Source organism: Chenopodium quinoa, unplaced genomic scaffold (assembly GCF_001683475.1).
Source record: "Chenopodium quinoa cultivar QQ74 unplaced genomic scaffold, ASM168347v1, whole genome shotgun sequence".
Lineage (NCBI taxonomy): Eukaryota > Viridiplantae > Streptophyta > Magnoliopsida > Caryophyllales > Amaranthaceae > Chenopodium > Chenopodium quinoa.
Window position 1 is genome coordinate 773,284 of NW_018744955.1, and position 23,885 is coordinate 797,168.

The 23,885-nt window shown below is 37.6% G+C and overlaps 3 protein-coding genes across 4 annotated transcripts; 1 reads left to right on the top strand and 2 right to left on the bottom strand.

The window, feature by feature from the left end:
- Positions 1-2,834: 2,834 nt before the first annotated feature.
- On the bottom strand, positions 2,835-3,731 carry LOC110706430. Its single transcript, XM_021884352.1, has one exon. It carries the CDS (start codon positions 3,729-3,731, stop codon positions 2,835-2,837), a length of 897 nt encoding a protein of 298 aa, XP_021740044.1.
- A 7,367-nt stretch (positions 3,732-11,098) lies between these two features.
- On the top strand, positions 11,099-18,886 carry LOC110706371 (methionyl-tRNA formyltransferase-like). Of its 2 annotated transcripts, none has more exons than XM_021884287.1 (11): positions 11,099-12,045; positions 12,127-12,342; positions 14,536-14,670; positions 15,440-15,542; positions 15,786-15,856; positions 15,945-16,049; positions 16,348-16,381; positions 16,878-16,978; positions 17,064-17,123; positions 17,180-17,383; positions 18,249-18,886. In XM_021884287.1, the coding sequence occupies exons 2-11, from the start codon at positions 12,157-12,159 to the stop codon at positions 18,366-18,368; spliced, it is 1,119 nt and encodes a 372-aa protein (XP_021739979.1). In that variant the 5' UTR covers positions 11,099-12,045; positions 12,127-12,156; the 3' UTR covers positions 18,369-18,886. The 2 variants fall into 2 exon arrangements, with proteins under 2 accessions (XP_021739979.1, XP_021739978.1); XM_021884286.1 differs by having other exon boundaries at positions 11,109-11,940.
- Positions 18,887-19,454: 568 nt separating this feature from the next.
- LOC110706372 (vesicle transport v-SNARE 12-like) lies at positions 19,455-23,541 on the bottom strand. The gene is made up of 5 exons (XM_021884288.1): positions 23,287-23,541; positions 21,724-21,782; positions 21,452-21,640; positions 20,272-20,442; positions 19,455-19,824 (listed from the first exon to the last, which is right to left on the bottom strand). Exons 1-5 carry the CDS (start codon positions 23,381-23,383, stop codon positions 19,672-19,674), a joined length of 669 nt encoding a protein of 222 aa, XP_021739980.1. The 5' UTR covers positions 23,384-23,541; the 3' UTR covers positions 19,455-19,671.
- Positions 23,542-23,885: the final 344 nt, after the last annotated feature.

Genomic DNA, 23,885 nt, shown 5'->3' on the forward strand with positions numbered 1-23,885 from the left:
TCAACGCATTCATGTGCTCAACACGGGGCGAGTGCATAAATAAGCAAACCTGTTGAACTGCATAAGAGATATCTGGTCGGGTGAATGTCAAGTACTGCAAAGCACCACAGAGGCGCCGATAAGAAGTAGGATCATCATACAAAGCACCCTCCTGAGTACTCAATTTGCCTTTGGTGTCAACAGGAGTAGTTGAAGGCTTGCAATTTGCCATTTCTGCTTTTTCTAAAATTTCCTGCGCATACTTCTTTTGAGATAAAAATAGACCACTTTTACCTCTAGTAACAGCAATACCCAAAAAATAACTCAGAGGACCCAAATCCTTCATTGCAAATTCAGAGCTGAGCCGAGAAATAATATGTCGGCGGAGAGATTCCGATGAAGCAGTAAGCACAATATCATCAACATATAGAAGTAGATAAGCAGTATCATTACCATGGCGATAGATGAACAAAGAGGTATCAGATTTGCTATTAGCAAAGCCAATAGTAGCCACAAAATCTGCAAACCGTTTGTACCACGCACGGGGTGCCTGTTTGAGACCATAAAGTGACTTGTCTAATAAGCAGACATGATCAGGTTTATTAGGATCTCTGAATCCCATAGGTTGATACATGTAAACCATTTCATTCAAATTACCATGTAAGAAAGCATTTTTGACGTCCAATTGATGAATTTGCCAACACTTAGCCAAAGCAATGCTAAGAACCACCCGAATAGTAGCCGGTTTAACAACCGGACTAAAAGTCTCATCACAATCAATGCCTTCCCTTTGAGTTTTACCATCACCAACAAGGCGAGCCTTATGCCTCTCAAAAGACCCATCAGACTTAGTCTTATGCCGAAAAATCCACAATGACCGAATTATGTTCACATTCGGTGGTCGCGGAACCAATTTCCAAGTACCATTTTCAATAAGAGCATCATATTCTTCCTGCATAGCAATTTTCCAATTATGGTCACGAAGAGCGATAACCGGGTTCTTTGGAATGGGTGATATGGAGGTGGTAGTATGATGTGTTTGGTCTTGGTATTTGGGATTTGGTTTCACAATTCTATGCTTGCTACGAGTAGCCATGGAGTGTGTGGGCATTGGGGATGGTGCGGGAACATGAGTAGGAGGGGAAAGATGCGGCTGTGATGATGGGGAAGAAGTGGCAGCAAGCTGCCGTGGTGACACAGGGGTGGCAGCAAGAGGAGAAGGGGGTGATAAGGGTGAGGCAGCAGTGGGAGAACGTGGTGAGGAGGGTTCGTGTTGCTGCTGCACTACCTCGCTCACCGCGCTGTGTGGGGCAGGGGGTTGTGCGGGCTGAGCAGACGCAGCAGCTTATTGTACCCTCCCCACTCCAGCGCCTGCTGGATCCCGTGTGGGTGAGGTAGCAGTAGGCTGCTCCTGATGCTGCCGCAAGATAGGTAGAGGAAGGGGACCTAAGGCATCACCCAAAAAATCATAAGTGTGTTCATTTGGGGTATGAATTCTAGAAAATGGGAAAACCGACTCATCAAACCAAACATGCCTAGCTATTATAATTTTACGACTCGAGATATCAAAACACTTGTAGCCCCTATGATTAGACGGATAACCAATAAAAACACAAGGAGTAGAACGAGATTGAAGCTTGTGAATTTTAGTGGAAGGAAATAGAGGGTAACAAAGACAACCAAACACCCTAAGATGAGAATAAGCGGGATGTTTTTGATATAGAATTTGAGTCGGAGATTTATAGCCTAGGAGTTTGGTAGGAATGATGTTATGAAGGTATGTGGCCATTTCTAAAGCATGATGCCAAAAGGTAGGAGGCATGACTAAGAAGAGTACGAACAACATTGTTGATCGTTTTGATTTTTCTTTCGGCTTTGCCATTTTGAGGAGAAGAATATGGACAAGAGAAGCGAAAGGTCATGCCATGTTGTTCACAAAATTTTTGAAATGGAGTGTTGGTAAATTCCGTGCCATTGTCACATTGAAAAGCTTTTATTTCTTTTTCAAATTGAGTCTTAATATATGTTCGTATACGAAGAAACAAGTTGTGAACTTGGGATTTGGATGAGATAGGAAAAGTCCAAAGAAAATTCGTGTAATTGTCAAGGAATAGAACATAAAATTTGTGACCAAGAGAGCTAACAATGGGAGAAGTCCATAAATCACTGTGAACAATATCAAAGGGCATAGTAGTAAAAGACATAGAATCATAAAATGGCAATTTCATTAATTTTCCCAAAGGACAAGAATGACAAACGTGATTTGTAGCCTTATTACAATTTATGAGTTTACTACTACGTAAAGAGCTAAGAATTGCATTTCCCGGATGACCTAAACGGGAATGCCACACACTAGGAGAAACAACTGCAAAAGCTGACGGAATAGAATTGGAAATGACTTGACGATCATTGAAGAAGGGATAAAGATCGCCATGGCTATTACATCTACATATTTTGCTCCCCGTCTGCAAATCCTTCACAGAAAACCCAAACGGATCAAATTCAATTGACACATGATTATCAATAGTGAATTTTCTAACAGAAATTAGATTTTTGACAAGTTTAGGCACGTGTAGGACATTTTTGAGTTGAAGTGTGTTTCGGTTTAAGGATTTGTGACCATAACCATGAATTGGAACTTTGCTACCATCACCAACAATAATATTATTATTATTATTTTTGCTCAAATGAAAATATGACGACAAGTTACCTTGAGAGTTTGTCATATGTGAAGTAGCACCGGTATCCATGTAGTAATTCAGGTCGGCAAGAGACATTGTATGCATAGCTTGCTCGATGTTAGTTAGCACATATCCCGAGGAAGAAGGAGGAGGAGAAGACATGAAATATGCTTGCTATGGACGAGCACCGAGAAGATCGGGCTGCTGTGATTGAGGCCTCCCACCCCACTGCATTGGGCCTTGACCCTGTGAAGGGTACGGACATGGGGGAGTGGCCCATGGTGGCTGAGACCAATAAGCCCAAGGGGGGGGATACATCCACCCCTGCTGCCCCGAGTGAGAATGCTGCGCTGAGGGCTGAGCTTGCGGTGCTGACTGTTGGGACTGGTTGTGCCGGCCACCGGAGCCAGTGCTGCTCTTCTTACCACCCTTCCCTTTAATTTTTTGACCACCGCGAGCAGGTGGCGCACCTCCACGAGCAGAGTCAGTCGCGGAAATACCCCTCCCCTGTTGCGGAAACGACGCTGGTTGCGAGGTTTGAGAGAGGAGAGCTTCCTCACCGGAATCTGGAATATCAGATGCATTGCTCTGCTCTTCCAATTCAAGCATGGAGCACAATGCCTCAAAGAAAGGCAACGGATCAAGGTGTCGAACAGAGGATCGAAAGGATTTGTAGTCATCGGTGAGACCCTTCAATAATTGCAGAGCCATTTCATGACCAGAGACCGTATCTCCAACGTTCCTCAGATTATCCGCAAGGGTTTTCAGATGTGAGCAGTACGGTTTAACACCATCAAACTGTTCAAGCTTGGTGTTTGTGAATTGTGCATCAAGGGTCATAGCACGAGCAGCCTTGTTATTTAGAAAGAAATTCTCCAAACGTTTCCAAGCGTCGACCGCTTTGTCATCGGGGTCGGCAATGGTGTTAAGCAAATCAATGGATATTGTCCCATATATCCATTGACGGACAAGGTCATCAAGACGTTGCGAGAAAGCCAATTCAGCAGCAGAAGGTTCGGGTTTCTTAGTAGAGGGATCAACCAGTGGAGGAATGATAATATCAATTACCATATTTGCGCGACAGTGAAGTTGAAAGAGAGTTCTCCAAAGGTTGTATTGAGTGCCCTTGTAATCCAAAGTAACCGGAATACATGTCTTGATGTTGCTAACAAGTGTGGCCGGATGTAGCTTGCTAGAATCAGCCATTAGAGAAGAAAAGAAGAAGAAGATTAGATGAGCGGAAGAGAGTTAGGGTTTCGGATTGAAAAACCTAGACTCGTGATACCATGAGAGAATATGAGAATATTTGCCGTGTCTTTCTCATTGATCATGAAACAATATATAATACAAGCGTAAGCTAGGTTAGGGTTAAGGCTAAACTAGTAATTTACAAACTAATTACATACTAGATTATTTACATAATCTAACACTCTTTTGGTTTATCTTTTATGCATGCTTGTTGATTTTTCTTCACGGTTTTAAAATTTTAGCTTTTATGTTTTTCTATGGCGTAAAACCATAATTAAACACAAAGCAATAACATACAAACTTAGTTATTTCAAAGTCTTTATATTGATGGCTTGAGAATGAACCTCAATTATTGCTTCAACTGTAATAATAATTATAATTTGATTACTGACATGGCCACATTACCTACTCCATCTAGAGTCCAAACTTCTAGAGGGTCCATATCAGAGGTGGGGATACAAATGCTAACGCTGAAAGTGACCCGGTTTAATTTTGTTAATTAGAACCTAAAATCAATTTTTTGAGGAAAAGTATGTTACTAATTTAAAAAACCGGGGCCCTTTTATAATAGTTTCACTTAGGGGCCCTATGCAGTTGATCACCTTGTACATGCTCAGAACCACCCCTGGTCCAGATATTAGTATTAATGGGTGTAACCGTGTAAGCAGAGGTGTCAATTCAATGTTTGGATCGGGTTCGGCAACGTCAGGTGAATTTTAATTTTAAAGTTGAATCCTACTAAATTATTGCGTCCACGTGAGTCAAAATCTGAATTAGATAAGAATGGTTTAAAATTTGCAAATCATCCAAATCAATTCAAATCACCTTGTCGATTTAAATCGATTAGATCGATTATTCACAAACAAATATTTACAAGAATATAATACATTATCACTTGTTCTTTACTCACCAGTCACCACCCATTACACGATGTTTTGACATTAATTGACCCTTTAATGCAAGTATGCTACTTCCTTGAAAACCAAGTGTCTTTTGTATCTATTCTTTACATGCGAATTGATCACACCATGAACTAATAATATGACCAGCTATATATAAGAAGAATTAAGAATTTGTGTTATTATTATTATTATTATTATTATTATTATTATTATATTTCAAAAACAAATATTAAAAACAAAATTCATACAACCTACAGTAAATTAATGGGAAGCCAAGATATAATCTAAGCCTCCACTCCTCTAGCTATAAAAAAGCCTACTATAGTGAAGATATGAGTTGCAGCATGAGCTCCAATGTCTTGCGTCGTCGAGAACCTCTGAATCCGTTTCAGCAACGAAACAGCCTCCTTTCCTAATTCCCCAAGCGAAAAAAAGGAGAAGGGAATGAAACCATATTACTATACTTTTAAAGCAAGTACTATGAATACAAATACTCTTAGGGGTCGTTTGGTTCGCACGAGGGAATCGGAATGGAATGAACAGAGGGAAAGAAGAAGAATGGAATGAAAATACCCTTTTTTTGCTTTGTTGTTTGTTTTTAAAACAAGGGAATCAATCCCACCACCACACCACCACAGCCACCACCACCACAGCCACCACACCACCACACAATTCATATGGTTTTCATCATTCCCAGCCACGAAACCCCTCGCCGGCCCTCCCTCTCCCCTCGCCGGCTCTCCCCCTCCCCTCGCCACCCTTCGCAAACTCTCCCCCACCACTCGCTGGGCCCAAATCGATGAATCTCACCCTCGAAAAACCTCCCTTAGGGTTTTCGGAGGTTTTTCGAGGTAGGGGAGGGGTTTTTGGGCGGCGAGGGGAGGGGGTTTTGAGCGGCGCGCGTTTATCGGTGGGCGGCGAGGGGAGGGGAAGGGGTGGCTAGGGTTTTGCGGGTGGTGGGAGAGAGATCGGGGCTATGGGTTTTGCGGGGCTAGGGGTGGTTTTTGCGTGGGAGGGGAGGGCGGCGAGGCTTGGGGGAGGGGTGGCGGTGGTCGGGGTAGTGGCGGCGGTGGTCGGGGTAGGGGCGGCGGTGGTCGGGCTGGTTTTCCGATGGTATTGGTAGGTGTGAAGGTGGTGATGGGGTGGTGTGAAGGTGGGTAGGGAAAGGGAATGGGAAAGTCTAGGGGGGGTGGGGAATGGAGTTGGAAGGAATTGGGGTAATGGGGAGGGTAATGGGAATGATTAAAAGTGCTAAACAAACATCAACAAAGGGAATGGGGTCAGTTGATTCCCATTCCCTTTTCTGATTACCCCCAACCAAACGGCCCCTTAGCTTTTACATTTACTAGAGATTCCAACGGGCACGACGCACACGATATGACTTTTGAAATCAAATGAGGGCAAATGCGTAAAAAAATATTTTCATGCATATAACTATCCAAGCACTAAGAATAAGGGTTTTGATAAACTTTTTAAGGTAGAGAAGGAAGTGACATATTTGATACTTGAAAATTTCATCATCATACACCGCTGCGGTGTACGCAGTATTGTATAATATAAGCTTTTAATTTAATTAAAAACACGCGTAAATTAGGACAACCCTTGGCGCATAGCACCTATGCAAACATTGCATATAGGATGACAATGTAGTAATAAAGTTGAAGTTGTAGTGGGGATAGAGTGCAACTAGGCGCATAACTCCTATATGTTTACAAAACATATAGGAGGGGAAAATTGTAAATTTGACAAGCTTTTGGAAAAATTCCACTCTACAACGGTACATTATAATGTACCATTATATATGCATGTATAATATACTATTAAAATATAAATTGTCTGAAAATTATTTTTTATACTATTATGCATGTAGTGGTACTTTTACCATCATATACGTTGAATATTTTCCCCCAAAATATTTACAATTAAATAAAGTTGTTGGTTTATTTACGAAAATGTCATGTGAGAAAAAAAATTTATTTCTCACCATGAGAAATTGGGGCATCCTCGTTTGATATTATCTAACACTATCTATAAGTAATTGGCATATTATGAACAATATTTTCAACAGTGATGCCAGGAGCAAAGGCAACTAGCACACCCCATTATTTAGAACCTCAATTCCCCAATATATATCACAACTTGATTTTGCCAAATGGATATAATCTATATACTACGTAATATATCTTTTGAAATCCTATTTGTTCCAATTAAGACGTTTAATAACTCTTTTTTTCATAACCATATCTGTTATTTTCATTTTAATTTTTATACATAGTACTTCACTTTTTTTTCTACAAGTAAAAAGCTTCAAGGGAAGTAATTGTTTAAATTACCGCACATACTAGTACGAGTTCAATTGCAAACGAGCATGTTAAATCTTAGGACCATTTTATAAAATTAGTCTTCGTTGAGTGCACTAGAAAATTAAATCCACCTGCAGGATTCGTACAAATTTTCTCAAAAATTCAAAAATTTTAGTTTTTTCTTTCAATTCTATTTTGACTACACCTATCTTTTATTTTTTGCTATGATTCTTTCAGTTAATTTGTACTTTGTGAATTGGTGTTGGCCAAATAGAGTTGATGGACTCGAGGCATTGCTTTACTTATTGCTACAAGTAGGATTTGAGGAAGACCTCTTGGAGCAATGGTCTGAAGGTCACCTTGCATCTATGAGGTGCCAGGTTCGATTCTCATCAGGCACAAATCAAATTCCCCTAACCCCATTTGGGCATTATTGCCAGGAGGAAAACCAGGTTAACATTGTTGGGATATGATTTGATGTACTTCTCTATCTCCCAAATAAACCTTTAGATATTATTCAGTGGCATTATATTCCTACTTCTAACATATATTCCTCACATAATACAGAGAAGTAGGAATGTAATTTAGGGACGGAGGGATGAACTTGTATTTTTTTCCTTCTTTCACAACTCAAAGATAGGCATCACACTACTTCAGGTAATAATTTGATTACCCACACACCTACTTCAGCCCTCATAGGCCGGTCCAAATATTGCTATTGATGGGTAGATGGAATTAGGGGCCGTTTGGTTTACACGGGGTAAACGGAATAGAATGAACAAAGGGAAAGAAAGAGAATGGAATGAAATTACCCAAATTTTTCTATGTTGTTTGTTTTAAAAACGAAGGAAAACACTATCACCAATCCCACCACCACACAACCACCACACCACCATCTAAGTTCTTTACTTCCCATCTTTTCCAGCCACCACCCTACCCGCACCACCACTCGCCGCACATCCCCAACCACTCATCGCCCTTCGCCGCCGCTCCCCTACTCATCGCCGCTGCCCTCCGCCCCCATAAAACCTTCCCCAACCCCTCAAAAAAACCCTAGAATCAACTCCCTTTCTCCCCGTATAACCGTGCACCAGCTCTACCCCCATCCTCGAGGGTGGCCGGCGGTTTTTACATGGAGGAGGAGATCGAGATTCTAGGGTTTTTGAGGTAAAGGAGAGATTTCTGGGCAGCGAAGAAGGACTACGAGAGGTAGGTTTTTGGACGGCAAAGAAGGGCGGCGACTCGGCGAGGGTAACTGGGTGGTGGCTGGGCGGTGGGATGGTCGAGTGGTGGCCGGAAAGTTTAAGAAATTAGCTATTTATGTGGTGGGGGAAGGGGCGGCGGTGGTCGGGGAAGGGGCGGCGGTAGCCGAGGAAGGGGCGGTGGTGGTCGGGGAAGGGGCAGCGGTGGCGGTGGAGGTGTGACTGGTGGCAGTTGGGTGGTGGATAGTGTGGGTGTGGTGGTAGAGGAGTGGCTAAGGAAAGGGAATGGAAAAGTCTAGGGGGAGGTGGGGAATGAAGTTGGAAGGATTTGGGGTAATGGAGGGGGTAAAGGGAATGAAAAAAAATGTCTAACAAACAACAACAAAGGGAATCGGGTCCTTTGATTCCCATTCCCTTTGATGAATACCCCCAACCAAACGACCCCTTAGTGTATGCCAATTATGACATGACAGTACGAAAGATCAATAATACTCGTACTACTTTAGAGGTAACGACTTCCGCCTCTTCGTTTATTGAAGAATTATTATTTGGTTCCATTTTTAACAATCTACTCAGTCCTACTTTAGGTAATGATACTTATACAAGGTCTTATATCCTTTTACCATTTGACTGTGGAGAGTCGGATCAGTTGATGATTGTTATTTAGATGATATACTAAAAGAGGGGGGATGAATTGTAGTAAGTTTATATTACCTAATTTTCGCGGAATATAAAACAGTTATAGTTAGGAACTTAAAGATTGCAAAGCGGATTTTACGAGGAAACCTTCCAGGGCCCAATTGGAAGTAAAACCTCGACCCATCAAGGGATTTTCAACACAAACATTTCACTATAATAGGGCAACTCCTAGTTACCACCTATTACACACTGACGTTTCTCACAAGTTCCCCCGCGGACACTTGCTATATGATAGGACCCTATCCTACCCAACTTAAGTCTCACTTAGGTTCACTCAGTACTCTCGGAGTGCCTACACTCGACTTCTCAGCAGAAGCTCACTCACTGTGCTCTCACAGCTACAACTCGAATTTTTCCGATAGAATTTTTCCGTCAGAAATGAGTTGTTTTTTAGTAGTGATCATCCAAACAAGGAAATTTAATAAGGATAGAAATAAGGCCTAATCATACATGAAAAGGCTCACAACCAAACTTCATCTTTCAATGCAAAGCATATAATTGAATACACGAGCAATAAGTGGTCATCCAATTACAGTACACATGAAAACAACCAGTTTTATAACAATCAATCATCAACCCAAAATGAACATGCAAGCACAAATATTAATCAATACACGGCTTGGTCGAGTCTTTACCCAACCCCTGGCTAACTAATAAACTACTCACTAATCATGGTGTTTAACGTCCTAATAACAACAATATCTGAATTCAACATTAATCTAACAATTTGAGAGAAGTAGTAAGAGCAAAATAGCTAGATTGAACATGCAACAATAAATAATCAAGATTTAGAGAGAAATTAACAACTCACATGCAATTAAAAATAGAAAATAAAGAGTAAGAGATACAGGAAAGAGATTACTAATGAAACTTTAAAGTTGAGAAATACTTGAAATCAATAACAAAATAATCTTCAATTAAAGTAATATAAATGATTAAGTTTGAGAGTAACTAAGCTAATTAATAAGGATTTTAAGCACCAGGGGCGAAGCCAGGATTTGAAATCTAACGGGGCCGAAACTTATATTAAGTAAAATAATATTGTATTTTATACACGTAGTATATGTTTTTCATCGCAAAATTTTTTCTTTTGCACAAATTATAATTATCTTTGTCCACAATTTTAACTAATACGAATTTTTTTGTAAAAAAATATACTAATATATAACAAAATAAATGTTATTAGTTGTACTATGATTAAACTCAATGTATATTTTTAAATAACCCATTTTTATAACTAATACGAATTATTATCAAAGATATGAATGGTAAAATCAGTACAATATGTTAATATATACTTTAGATCGAATGGGTGATTACTCGATTATAATTAAAGAAAGAAAGGAGAAAATATTAGTTTATTTCAACAAAATATCTTTAACCCATAGTTTTGTTATTCATCAAAATAATCACACATTACATAGAAAACCAACAAAAAAAAATGTTGAAGGAGATAATAGCAAACAACATAAATCGAACCCAAACTTATTTGTAAGTATGCAAGTTTCAAATTCTTGTTCAGCAACTGGGCTAACATTTACCTTGTTCAGCCACTCGGATAACATTTACGATGTTGTATTACCACACAAATTTATTTTATGTTTCAATATTTTAAGGGGGCCAGTGTTAACAATTAAAAGATTTTCAGTTGGGCCAGGGGGGCCGGGCCTCCACCAGCCCCCCTTGGCTTCGCCCTTGCTTAGCACTAAGTAGGAGAGAAGAGCCGGAAAGAAGATATGTAAAATGAAGCCCAGGGTTGTATATATACTTCCCAAAATTACATAGTAAAATCTGTCAAGAAACCGGATTTATAGTGAGGAGTGTCCGCTCCTTATGATAGGAGCGGCCGCTCCACTGGTAGGAATGCCTGATCCTACTTCTATTGTGTGCCCACTTCTACTTCTACAACTAAGGCTGATTGTTGGAACCCGTTTAGGAGAACCAGCTCCTTGCAGGGTGCACACCCGCTCCACTAAGAACATGTTCAAGACAGTTCGTGGTGCTTGGATTAGAAGCGATCGTTCCATGATGTGCACACCTGCTTCTAAGCTTGTTGGGTTTCCTTGAATGTGCTTTTGAGCCTAAGCAAAATCTTCACCTTGTCTTTGTACCTATAGACACGAGCAAACACACAAGAGGGGCAGAAATACCAAAAGCTACAATTATACAAAAAAGAGTTAAAAAGGGATTAAAAAAAAAAGAAATGACTACAAAATCATGTTAAAAAGACCATGATAAGAACACGATTTTGTTCACTTAGCACAAAAGAAACCGATAGATTAGTTCGCTCAAAGAAATGCACATGTAAAGATAAAAGAATTCTTGTGTGTTTGGCGGGTCAGTGGGTGCGGGTAAAAAAGTTGGGGTGGCTTGGCTATGTGGGTGGGTGAATAGTGACGGAGTCAAGATCTTAACGTTGGTAGGTACCACCAACTAATACTAACCGACAATAATTTAATCTAATATAATCACATTAAAGAATTAAAAAAAAAATAGAATAGCCAATTAATATAGAGTACCATTACTAAAGAAATATGATTGATAACCAATTGAGTGTTGGTGTGGTGGTGATTGTGACATGTGTTTGATCCCCCGCAACAACAAGTGGGAGGGGACTGTAACCTAACCACCTAAAAATTCAGAACTAATCCCCAAATCCGGATTAGCCCAAGGGTGAACCATAAAAAAAAAAAATACTACATATATATAATTGGTAAAATAATTATCCGTTACTATTAAAAAGAACCAAAAGTGAGCACAAAATTGGAATAAGGACAATCAACATTTCAATACAAGGGGAAATCAATTCAAACCCATATTCATGTATTCTCTCTGCTAAAGGGCAAACTTCCACCAGCGACGATAGGATAGGAGTTTCCTCTGTTTAAGTTGTTAGTTTTCCGTGGTTTGGCAGTTGCTACTTCAGGTAACTGGATGTAAATATTCATGTATTCTTCTTCTTCTTCTTCTTCTTCTTCTTCTTCTTCTTCTTCTTCTTCTTATTGGAAGCATGGAACATGGAAATCACAAGGTCTATCTTCTATTTCCATTTTTGTATTTTTAATTTTCATTCTTTCAATCAATAATTTTATTTTTTATTTCTGTTAATTAGAATTGATAATTTGAGGAAAGAGAGTAAAGAATGAACAACACTTCAACAATGTTGCTAAGACGCAGCTTCTGTTGCGCAACCTTGAGCAATCCTCGTTGTTCATCATCCTTGAATAACAAAAAGAAGCCTCTTGTTTTCTTGGGTTCTCCTCAGGTTTCTGCCAAGGTTCTAGATGCTCTTTTTAATGCATCCCACTCTCAAGACTCTTCTTTTGAGGTTGCTTTTCCAATTTCATTTCTGGGCTTTTTTGTAAACATTTTTATTTACTATGTTATGGCTTGATTGGTTTATTTTGTGGGAAATTACTGATTTTGTATATTTCTGATTAAAATTGGAGTTGGGGTTATGATTGTTGTAGCAATTGAGCATTTGGTGGAAAACATGGAAATGTTTGCATTGAGATTTCTACATTAATTCATAAGCTGTTGTGTGATTATGTTCCCTAAATTTAACTTCCTAATTTGATTAGTTCATTATGTTTTTTGCAATCAGCATTATTAAAACATTCTTGAAAACTGAAACCCTTAATCAAAGACTCCAAGTTGGTGCTAATCACCTTCCTTAAATTAGTCACGTTTAGTATGAGAAGCATCCTCGTTAACATAGGACTAGTATAAGGGTATAGAAGAATGAAGTTCTAAGTGGTAATGATTTACATATGTTTTTTGATACGACGAATTCTCTTGCCAGAGCAGTGGCGTTTTCTGATTTTCTTGTGGTGATAGAAGAGTGGGGAATGCTGAACCTTCTATCACATGCTTGGTCCTAATCTCCTGTCTCTTATGTAATGAACTGACTTAAGGGAGGGCATTATGAGTAGTTTAGGTGTTAGTCGAAGTTGTAACCTTAGTATAAATAGAGTGAGGGTAGAAAGAAGAAGGTAGGCAAAAAATTGGATGAAACTTGTTGAGAGTTGACCTCAAGTCACTCCTTGGAGAGTTGTGAGCTCAACTCACTATTAAGAGTAATAGCCTTAAGCTATTAAACCTATCCTTTGTAATCTTTCACCATTATCAATCCTTAGTAAAGCTTCCATCTTTCTCATTTCTTCTTTATAAATCTATTTACCAAAAATCAGATTATTTAGCTAATTAAACAACCTATCTTTTTTCTATATTTTGCTGTTATTAGTATGAGTTATAACAGTCCATTACATCTTAGAATTAAGAAAAGGGAAGAGGGGGCTCTAAGGAAGACCCTAATCCTAATATTTGTATGAACCCGAGACTTGATACCCCCAATTAAAGCTGGTCATTGTTTCAAACATGGATTTTCACACACTGATTGCTTTGATGCATGAGTGGGGCAATAAGTCTTGACTGCACTATAAGCCTTGGTGTGTGAATTATATTTTATCTTATTATGATTGGGCTTGGTATATCTAGGAGAATCAATAAAGACTTGATTCTTTCCTCAGTATGTACACTTTCCAGTTTCCACATTCTCTCCCTGTGAAAAAGCTACTGACTTTTTATCTTTCTTCCCCATAATTAAGGACCCATAGTGTGGTATGTCGTCTTAGATACTCCCTCATGACAAATTGACAATCATTGGCTAGATAATTCATCCTTATACTACGTTGTTCCAAATACACGAGTCTTTTCAAAATTAGTATTGTTATTTCTATGGATTTTTAAATACATTATTGGGCTAGGATAGGACCTTGACATATTTCCCATGCTAGTTTTTCCATGCCAATTTTGTTTAGAGGAAGATGGATTTTTTTTTTTAAATTCCCCAATCTCCCCTTCCCTTTAAGGAGAAAAGTTATTTTTGTGTAATCAGTTGAAGACTTTGCCCCCTTTCTTTTACCCCAACTGGTCTTATTGATCTATAATTGAAATAGGTATGAAATTTTCTTAATTAAGGACTGGTTTTGAAGTGGGGTGATTGGGTGAAATAAGATATAACCTACTTGCCTTTGAATGGAATTAGGAAATCCATTGTGCAAATTTCTTCCTTACTTTCTTGACAACATTGTATATGTCCCTTCCTAAGCAGAAGTTGTGAACAATGTAAACATGTATTTTCTTAAAATTATTTGTTATTCCTCTATTTTTAATGACTAGAAGCTTCAAAAATGTCTTTGCTATAGCTGGCTAAGCCACTAAGGTCATAATTCTATGCAGCATGATCCCTTTGGGTGTACTTTAGCTGTGGTTTAAGCAATCTGTGCTGGAAGTTGATGTTGTCTTTCATTGTTTTATTATAACACATTTGCTTTTGAGAGCATGTACTGTATATTAGATTCATAAAACTTTAAGAAGAAAATTGCCTGGAAATGAGGCTAATGAATCATCCTTTATGTAATTATGTCCTTGAGAATGTGTTGCCATTACATTTCAATTCATTTATTGTCATGCTGGTTGGATCATTGATTCAAATTACTTGTGAATATTTCTGATTTAGGTTGCAGCTATTGTCACCCAACCTCCATCTCAGAGAAATAGAGGCAGAAAAGTCTTGCCTTCTGCTGTTGCACAACATGCCCTTGAAAGAGGTTTCTCTTCTGATCTCATTTTCACACCTGAGCGTGCAAATGAGGTGATTACTGTGGCTTGATCACTCCAAATTATGCTTTTATTGTAAAATATTATGTTGATATTATTGTGCTGTATATGATGACTTTGGAGTTACTAGGGAACTATAATTGTCCCCTAGATGAAGCTTGTGTAGGATTTTGCAATAGTTTGTTTCAAGATTTAAATTGTATGCCTTGGTTTCTAATAACGAATGAAATATGCAAGAAATATGCTGTAGCATGTGTTTATTCAACAGCTGTGAGCCTATCATATCTATGATAGACTGCACCATAAGGGAGATCATGTCCCATACTCCCATGTGCTACCTTGGAACATGATAAACAAATGTTGTGCTTTGATTGCCTTTGTTGGGGCATAAGTACTTATACATTGTGAAATTTGTTTTATACTGTTGAATTCGATCCATATCCATCATAGGTGGACTGCAAATTGGTATACGCTGAGATTCTAGAAGCTTCAATCTCAACAAGTATTCGGTACAAAATTCATAGTTCTGAAAAAGAAAAGGCTACAGGATTTTCAAGAGTAGCTTCTTTCGTATTATATTGGTTAGTGTCAAGGTGCTAGGATTTCTTGTAGACCTCCCCAGACCTTGCCTCAGGAACCATAACTGGTCCATTGTCAATGCTGTTGGATTCCAGAAAGGCTAGTTCTTGTAGATGCTTATTAAATTATCTTAAGCAGTGACGATTTCTGTAATATCCTCTTTTGTAGTTCTAATATTGAAAGCAATGATTGAGTTGATCATTTTATGTACTCATATTACCCAGGAATGGTTTTTGGCCAATCTTAAAGCCTTGGAACCTGAACTTTGTATTACAGCAGCGTATGGGAATATTCTATCCAACAAGTTCCTAAACATTCCAAAGCAAGGTTGGTATGTCAATCCCCTTACAGTCCCTCAAATATTTGTATCCCATTGATTCTGTGACCATAGCAATAGAGCACCTTACTCAAAGGATAGCATCAGTTTCCTAATTAATACGTAGTAGATTAGAATGGAATCTGTTTATCTTTTCTTTTCCTTTATTTATTTATTTATTTTTAATATCCACTCGTTTTCCCCTCTCCAGTTCTCAACCCAATGCTTTCTCTGTTGTTTCTGCACATTTATAGGCACGGTAAATATACACCCAAGTTTGCTGCCCCTTTATCGTGGTGCTGCTCCTGTTCAAAGAGCATTGCAGGTTAAAATGATTCATCAGATCTTTACTATTTACTTTCATGCACGCATATTTTAATATATATATGTTGGGGTGTTTCAATTTTATTTAGGATGGTGTTAGGGAAACTGGAGTTTCATTAGCCTTCACTGTTAAAGCACTGGATGCTGGACCTATCATTGCATCTCAAAAAGTTGGTGTGGATGACAATATTAAGGTACATATACTAATCATGAAACTCAATTATTAATTTGGTGTTGATTGTAGAACCTGAGTCTATATATAGATTATTAATTACTAAGAAGTGGATGTATCGCTCTGAAGTCTTGTTAGACAAAATGGTTTGTTGTAGATTCCACAATGTTTTTCTGTTTGCTCTAACTTCAGTAATTACCTGTATGATGGCTAGGTGTAGATACGTTCTATGGAGCATGGTGTATATAATTTTCAATTAAATGTAGGTCGCAGTGAAAAAAATAGTCTAACTAATATACTTTTCACCAATTTGCATGCAGGCACCAGAGATACTGGATTTTCTCTTTGATATTGGTGTGTCAGCTGTCAACTTCTTTTATGTATCAACTACTTGCTGCAAAATTTCTGTTTTCTTGCTTAGATAGCTGATATATGTTAAGTCTTGACTTGAGCTGTTATAGATCTCAGCTGCCTTTGATGCTACTTCTATATATTGTACATATATGCGTAATGTAAAGTTGTACTGTGAAATAGGTGCTTCATTTCTGCACAAGTAGCTTATATGGAAGTATGGAATTATAACTTGAATTTGAATGGATGTTGATTGGGATATTGTTGTTCCCAAATCCTACTTTTTTTCACATTTAACTTTTCAACATCTAGCAGACATATTATTACAATGCTAATCCAGGACTAACTTTAATGTTTTTGACAGAGTGGATGGTATCTTAAATTATTTTACTGTGTATATTATGCTTATGTTGCCTCTATCCTTTTAGTACAGAGTAAACTAATCTTCCTCAACCCAAAAGCAAGTCCATTTCTGATGATGTGGTATTATGCTTTACAGGCTCAAAACTTTTGTTGCATGAGCTTCCTTCAATAATTGACGGAACAGCAAGAACTAAAGCACAACCTCAAGATGATTCTAAAGCTACCTTAGCTCCAAAGGTATCTATTTGATTACTTTATGATATTCCATGCTGGGGATCTTTTCTCCATGGAATCTGAGTTAAGAGGTGATAACTTTGTGCAGATTACTCCCGAAGAATCATGGCTATCGTTTGATCAAGACGCTACTGTTCTGCATAATAAGGTAGTACTCTTTTCTACTCTTTATGTGATTTGAGTCAATCATGACGATATTTTTAGGTACGGGCATTTGCAGGTTGGCCTGGAACTCGAGCTAGAGTTCTAGTTGAGGATGCAGCACATGCTCAAGAGAACGTTTTAGAGTTAAAAATAATTTCAACAAAAGTTTCCAGCACTTTCAACGCTCAGAATGCTGAGGCAGATTGTGTCGCTTTCAGAAATGGTGCATTGGTCTTTACTTGTGATGGAGGCACAGCTTTGGAGGTCAGAATCCTTAATTCTGTTGTTTTTTAGAAATTGCTATGCTTTTTTCCTTTCCGTTGGTTGCAGTCTTGCAGGAGGTATCTATTGTGGGGTATGTCAAATTGCCAATTAAGAGTTATTGAATATTGGTCAAGATGAGATTCTCTGATGCTATAACTGTCAAATTATTTATGAAAGAATGGGTTGAATTGTATTGATGATCTTGGCTGATATTTATAGACTACACAATATAAAACTCTATCATATATACACGAATGTTACGATTGGAAATTCGCACTTTGTTGAAGTCGATCGAGTTGCACTACTCTGTTGATGTCGCCTTCAATTTTTTTTATTTTTAAAAAAACAAACTTTTGCAACCACGGCCCTTTGCTGGTGTCCGTGGTCTTCTGCCACGGCCCTTTGCTGGTGTCCGCGGTCTTCTGTCACGGCCCTTTGCTGGTGTCCATGGTCTTCTTTGTTGGTGTCCGTGATCTTCTCTGCCACGACCCTTTGCTGGTGTCCGTGATCTTCTCTGCCACGACCCTTTGCTGGTGTCAGTGATCTTCTCTGCCACGGCCCTTTGCTGGTGTCCGTAATCTTCTCCTGCCACGGCCCTTTGCTGGTGTGCGTGGTCTTCTGCAAAACTAATGGTTGAAGTGTGTATGCCCTGTAATCTTCTTTTGTACTCCCCTCGTATAAATATTTGTATAGTCATGTATATGAATTTGGGTCGACGGGAAATACTGTCAAATTTCCTAAAATATAGTATTGGATTTAATAAATTCTTTTTTAACATTTTCATTGATAATTTTTTAACATTTTCATTGATAATTTTTTAACATTTTCATTGATAATTAAAGCAGAGAACATTATGGTTATGCAGGTTCTAGAAGTTCAGCTCCCGGGCAAGAAAGTGGTGAATGCAGCTGCATTTTGGAATGGCTTGCGAGGTCAAAAGCTAAAAGTTTCTGCAAACAAGGGAGCTGCAATGTCACAAGCGTAAAAAGTACTCCGTAAGTGAGTAATTTCTTCGTTTTTTCATCAGAACTTCCTAGTGAGAAGAGGATAGGCTGCCGTAGCTAGCTTGCTTTAACTGAAGACTTGAAACTTGAGAGCAGCAGAGGCACTACATGAAGTGCCTTCCATAGCTATATCACCATGCCTGATTTTTGTTCAATACTGACTTCTCTTAGCAGCATTTTCTGCCCGTAATGACTTCCCTTGCCAGTAACGTATTCTTTCACTTATCTGTCATTTTACTATTCTCCAAACAAACATCATCATGTAGTAACATGATATTGTATATGAGACATCATACTTCTGCTGCCAAGTGCCAACAGATTTATTGTAACATGACTGGGGTTTAATTTTATTTCAAATCAAAATCAGTTTTGATCAGCAATGATAGGAATTAAGTTTGGTAGCTGCCTAGCTGGTTACAAGGAGTGATAATGAGAATGAATTGAAATGTACTCGTATTTGGCAAGCAAAGTTATATTCTAATCTCTTTGGTGATGCAAACTCATCCCCAGACCTGTGTTTTTCTTCATAAATGTTCATTATCACCCAATACCTCCCCCAAGTGGCCATGAAAATTGCTCGGGAATGAATATTGATTTTTCTTACAACATTTATATTTATATACATGTTAATTCTTATTACCATCGATCAAATAGGCTGTTACATAGTTTATAATTGATGATTAACCCAATGACCCTAACATGCTAATAAATGGCTACTAAGTACTAAGGGTTGCTTTCTTGAAAGTACTAAGGGTTGATATTATTTTTTCATTTAATTCTCATATACTTTTAGTGGTTTTTATGATACTCGTAGACATCCTAGTACTTTACTACTTTCGTCTTTCAAAAGCTAGACAATTTTTTCCCGCAAAATGTTTTAAAAGTAGGTAAAATTTTTGGTGGATTTTGAAAGCTAAATTAAAGACTTGCTCGAATGAGTTTGGGCGTTATGAGTGGTTCGTATCCTATCCTCAAACCTGGTAGTCAGAGGTTGATCAATTAATAGGAGGGGAGGCCAGCCATGATGCTACTCTAATGTACACTATGCGAGTATACAACAAACAACATTGCTTTAAACTTACAACCCTTCACTAGAAGCAACACACTGTTAAATGAATCTATACAATAAAACATAACGTTGTTGGTTTACATACATAAACAATTGTGCTAGATATACATAGCAATGGCAGTACAAATGAGTCTCAATCATTTCTGGTTGTTGATTTGCGGTATCAAAAGCAAGCAGAGAAAAGAGTCATCAACTATAGTGCCAAAGGAGGATCACTAATGAGTAAGCTTAAAATAAATAATGAAAATGATCGCAATGAGGAGAGCACCGATTACTCCACCAAAAATCCATTTGTTTTTGCTTATTCTTCGTGACATAGCAGTCAGGATCTTCTTACTTTTGTCAATGGCATTGTCTACCTCGTGAAGCTGCAAAAAAATAAGGTGGTGGTTTTCAAGACTGAGGTTTACTGAGTAGCTTAGCATTAAGAATATCAATCTTCTTATCACATGTTTGCATTCTAATGTAAGAGGGAATTCATGTTGTTGAATTTGAGCTCAAGCTCGTAGAATATTAAACCCACCGTTCAAAGTGACCACTAAGCTCTTTTCATTCCATATTTTTAGTTAACATAAACATGGACCATTATTTGTTTTGTTAAAAATGTACTATAACTTGTCATTTTTACATACCAATGTAGTTAACTTTTTTAACATTGGACATTTAAAAAAAAAAAACTCTTTTAACTGCTAAAAATCACTTCAAAAGTTAATAACATAGCCCTCGTTTGTCTTGTTTAGCTTCCATGCCCCTCCATCCAACATGATTTACATTTAAAAGAATGAAATGCGGTTAAGAAGGCATAAAAAAGATACCTTTGTGTGTGAATGTAGGAGGGTTTCACGCTGATTATTCAAATCTTGAAGAATTGAAACGCCCAACTCTTCGGTCTCCATTATGGTTCTCCTACTCTCCCTAATTCTGTCACTTGATTGATTTAATCTTTCGGTTGAAAATGCCAATCTTTCTCTCTGGTCTGAAGATGTCTGCACAACAGATGATCAATGTAGCTATTTTTTTTTTTTTTTTTTTTTTTTTTTTGAGGAAAGATCAATGTAGCTATTGCATGCTCCTCAATAGTATAAAGAGTAAAATGAAATTGCAGAAATAGGAGACAGAAGATCAACTCAGCAAGTCAAAGGCACGAAATATATAAGTAATGCTGCACGGCTTGACAGTTGTCTGGGTATGCAAGAGAAATAAATCTGTTAATGAAGACAACAATCTGGCAATCTCAATAATCGTAGCAATTTTAAGCTTCCATAGCCAGAAGTTGCACCTTTCCACGTCAGATACATGTAAAGTTACATTTGTTGGTAAATCATAAACGCTGAAGCTACAAGTACAAATGACTAAAACTTCAGTCAGCTATGTAAAAAACAAGCTCAAAGGACTCTTCAGAAAAGTTTATTATTGTATGCCAAGAAAACCCCTAATATATTTTGTTCAAATTGATAAATAATTACATACAAATGTTGAAAACAAAAGAATTCAGAACTAAAAGAGTACAAGTAATTGAGGTCGAACATAAATGAATCCTGATGCACAGTCATTTACCAGCATTGATGGGTATAATCATTGTTCTCCTTAACAGGGTATGATTACATTCAGAACTTTTGCAGAACCAACTGCTAGGGCATTTAGAACTTTTGCAGAGAGAGAAGACTTCTGGCCTGGGTAAGCTATATGAATAAGAATATATACTCCCTCCATCCCAAAAAACCTTGTTACTCTAGGGCACATGGGTTTAGAAGAATTGTTGCGGTGGGATTTTTTGAGAAAAGTATGAATAATAAAAACAAAGTAGGGAGTTGTCAAAACTTACTAATTTTTATCGAGAAAAGAGACAGGATATTCATTCAATATAATATGGTTTTAAGAGGTTACAGAACCAAAATTATATTAGGTGGACTCATACCGTAAGTAGGACAGACTAAAATAGAGAAATGGGTAAGGTTTGGAGAGAGAATTATGTAGAGAGTTATGCAAATGTACCTTGTATGCATCTGCCATTCCAGCTTCTAGTAACTCTTCACGGGCAGACTGATCATGATTGGGTGAACTGATTCTCTTTGCTTCTCTTTTCAAATTATTTAAGTCAGATTTATACTCCCTCAGCTTCGCAAGAAGCATGGCTTTCATGTTAGGTTGCAAGCTTCTCGCTTCAAGATCCATTTTCCGTATCTGAATAAATCCAGAGAATGGTTACAGCAAAAGATAATACCGACAAAAAACCCAAATCAATAAAATAGCAACTAGATAATTACCAATATATCAGCCTCATCCAGACCTGTCTTAATTTCAGTCAGCTTCTGCTGTTTCTGTTCTGTAATTTTTGCAATCAATATATGAAAAATCAGAGCTCCATGCATTACAGATTGAAGAATTCCATGTTAATATGAATGACAGATCCTTCAGAAATGGAAGGAGATTCACCAAGTTATACAGGATCAAGGCCAGCAAAGTAACAAGACTTGATACCAGAAAAATTAAGATTCTAACAGTGCTTAGAAACAAATACTACATGCTTACTTCCTAAGATAAAAAGGATATGGCCTTTTTACACTAAAATTTCCCTTGGCTACTAAGTGATGTTAATATGAAAAGGAAAAACTATGGACAAGATCTCTTTCTATCATTGCAGAAAGACTAACAGCATGTCTTACATTTCGACATATTGAAACATGTCAATCTGCAGAGAAAGTGTAGCAATTTTTAAGAACCTGCAGTATAAGTGAACTAAAATTCACACAAAAGCTCGAGACAATCTCCTCAAAACATTTTTTGGGCCTACCCACTGACATCAGGTTCTATAAGAGAGATTGAGTCACAAAAGATCCATCAACTATACCCCTTAAAGGCACTAAATTCCATAAACATCATAAAGGAAAAATCACATAAATATCTTGTTATCATAATACAACTTAACTATTCTTACAAAGGATAATCCTATGAGGACCAATAAATCTTTAGACAATTATAGTGATTTGTTCGTGATTACACTCACATAGGAGGTCACTACATCAGCATGATGATACCTAACAATTAATTGCAACACAATTTATGCATCGTTGCCCAATGAACTTTATACGAGTATTACCAAAGAGAAAAAATTGCCTCATAAATACCAAATTAACATAACGAAAATCTAAATAACTCTCTAGTCTCAATTAAGTCAGACCTCTCTAGGAAGTCAACACTAATTCATCACATAACCACAAATGAGTTCCAATATCATAACGTCGTTACAAAATTATGCAAAACCAATCACTTCCCTTAAGATACCACTTGCATCGTCTCACTGGAATTATGAAATCATCTGTATCTACTATTCTACTCACTCGAAAATGATATTCATCAAAGCCGACTAGATCACACATGTCATAATTCTGCTACAATAGTATATGATCCTTAACACCCCCACCCCGGCCCTCCTGAGTTCCTCCCACTAGCTAGAACACCAACAACAGAGTCTAGAATGGATCTTACCAAAGATCAGAGACTACGAAATTAAAGGAAACATTACTCATCACTAACTCAAATCCACAAATTTCAAAACACATGAAACTTTCCAAAAATTCAAACCCTCCACCAAAATCTCACAAATCCAGAGCCAACACAATAACAGGAAGCAATTCATCATCATCAATTACACTCTTCAAACCCTATTTTAGTTTTCAATTACACTCTTCAAACCCTAATCGTATAAACAATCCAATTCCCACAAATCAAAGCAACAGAAGAACAAATAAAAAAAAATACAATTGCACGCAATTCGATCGAATCCAAACATGACTGAATCAAAAATAAATCCTAGAAAAAAAAAATACCTTGATCTGAGAGAAGAGAAGCGGAGGAACATTTATTGGAGAGATTGGCAGAAAGCTCACAGTACTGACGCTCGTAGGCATCAAAGACCTCACTCATTTTAGAGGAGAGAGAAAGTGAGAAGCTTTCGTTAATGGCGAATCCAAGAAGAAGAGTTGGTCCGTTAGGTGAAGGAAGAATTCAGACAAAGGCCTATTTCTCCTGCTGCTTGCTTTGTGAATGACGGTTAAGTTTTGCATAACAAACATTGGAAATAAAGGATCAAGAAGGTTTTTTTTTATTTTTATTATTTTTTTTATAATTTTTTATTTTTTTGAGAAGGTAAGAAGAAATAAACATTAGGAAAGAGATCAAGGAGATTGATTGAGATAATTAAGATTTTTACGTGGAGATAAAAATTACACTCGTTCGCATAAATTATGGTTCGGGTAGTACAGCAATTTTTTTTTTTTTAATAAACAATTATTAGTTTAGGGTCTTCATATACGTAGTAGCCAGTAGGTAATAAGATATATTTTGAATTTTGATATTATTATACGGAGTATTAAATTAGAATTATATGGGAAAATTCAATAACTGAAAATAATGGTTAGCAATCAAG

Excerpts from the sequence above, each read along its gene's own strand:
- LOC110706430 (XM_021884352.1), bottom strand. The coding sequence starts at position 3,731 with ATGGTAATTGATATTATCATTCCTCCACTGGTTGATCCCTCTACTAAG.
- LOC110706371 (XM_021884287.1), top strand. The coding sequence starts at position 12,157 with ATGAACAACACTTCAACAATGTTGCTAAGACGCAGCTTCTGTTGCGCA. Across the intron at positions 12,343-14,535 it reads CTCAAGACTCTTCTTTTGAG|GTTGCAGCTATTGTCACCCA; the intron begins GTTGCTTTTCCA and ends TTTCTGATTTAG. Across the intron at positions 16,979-17,063 it reads AAGCTACCTTAGCTCCAAAG|ATTACTCCCGAAGAATCATG; the intron begins GTATCTATTTGA and ends AACTTTGTGCAG.
- LOC110706372 (XM_021884288.1), bottom strand. The coding sequence starts at position 23,383 with ATGAGTGAGGTCTTTGATGCCTACGAGCGTCAGTACTGTGAGCTTTCT. Across the intron at positions 21,783-23,286 it reads TTCTCTTCTCTCAGATCAAG|AACAGAAACAGCAGAAGCTG; the intron begins GTATTTTTTTTT and ends CAAAAATTACAG. Across the intron at positions 20,443-21,451 it reads GAATGGCAGATGCATACAAG|ACATCTTCAGACCAGAGAGA; the intron begins GTACATTTGCAT and ends TCTGTTGTGCAG.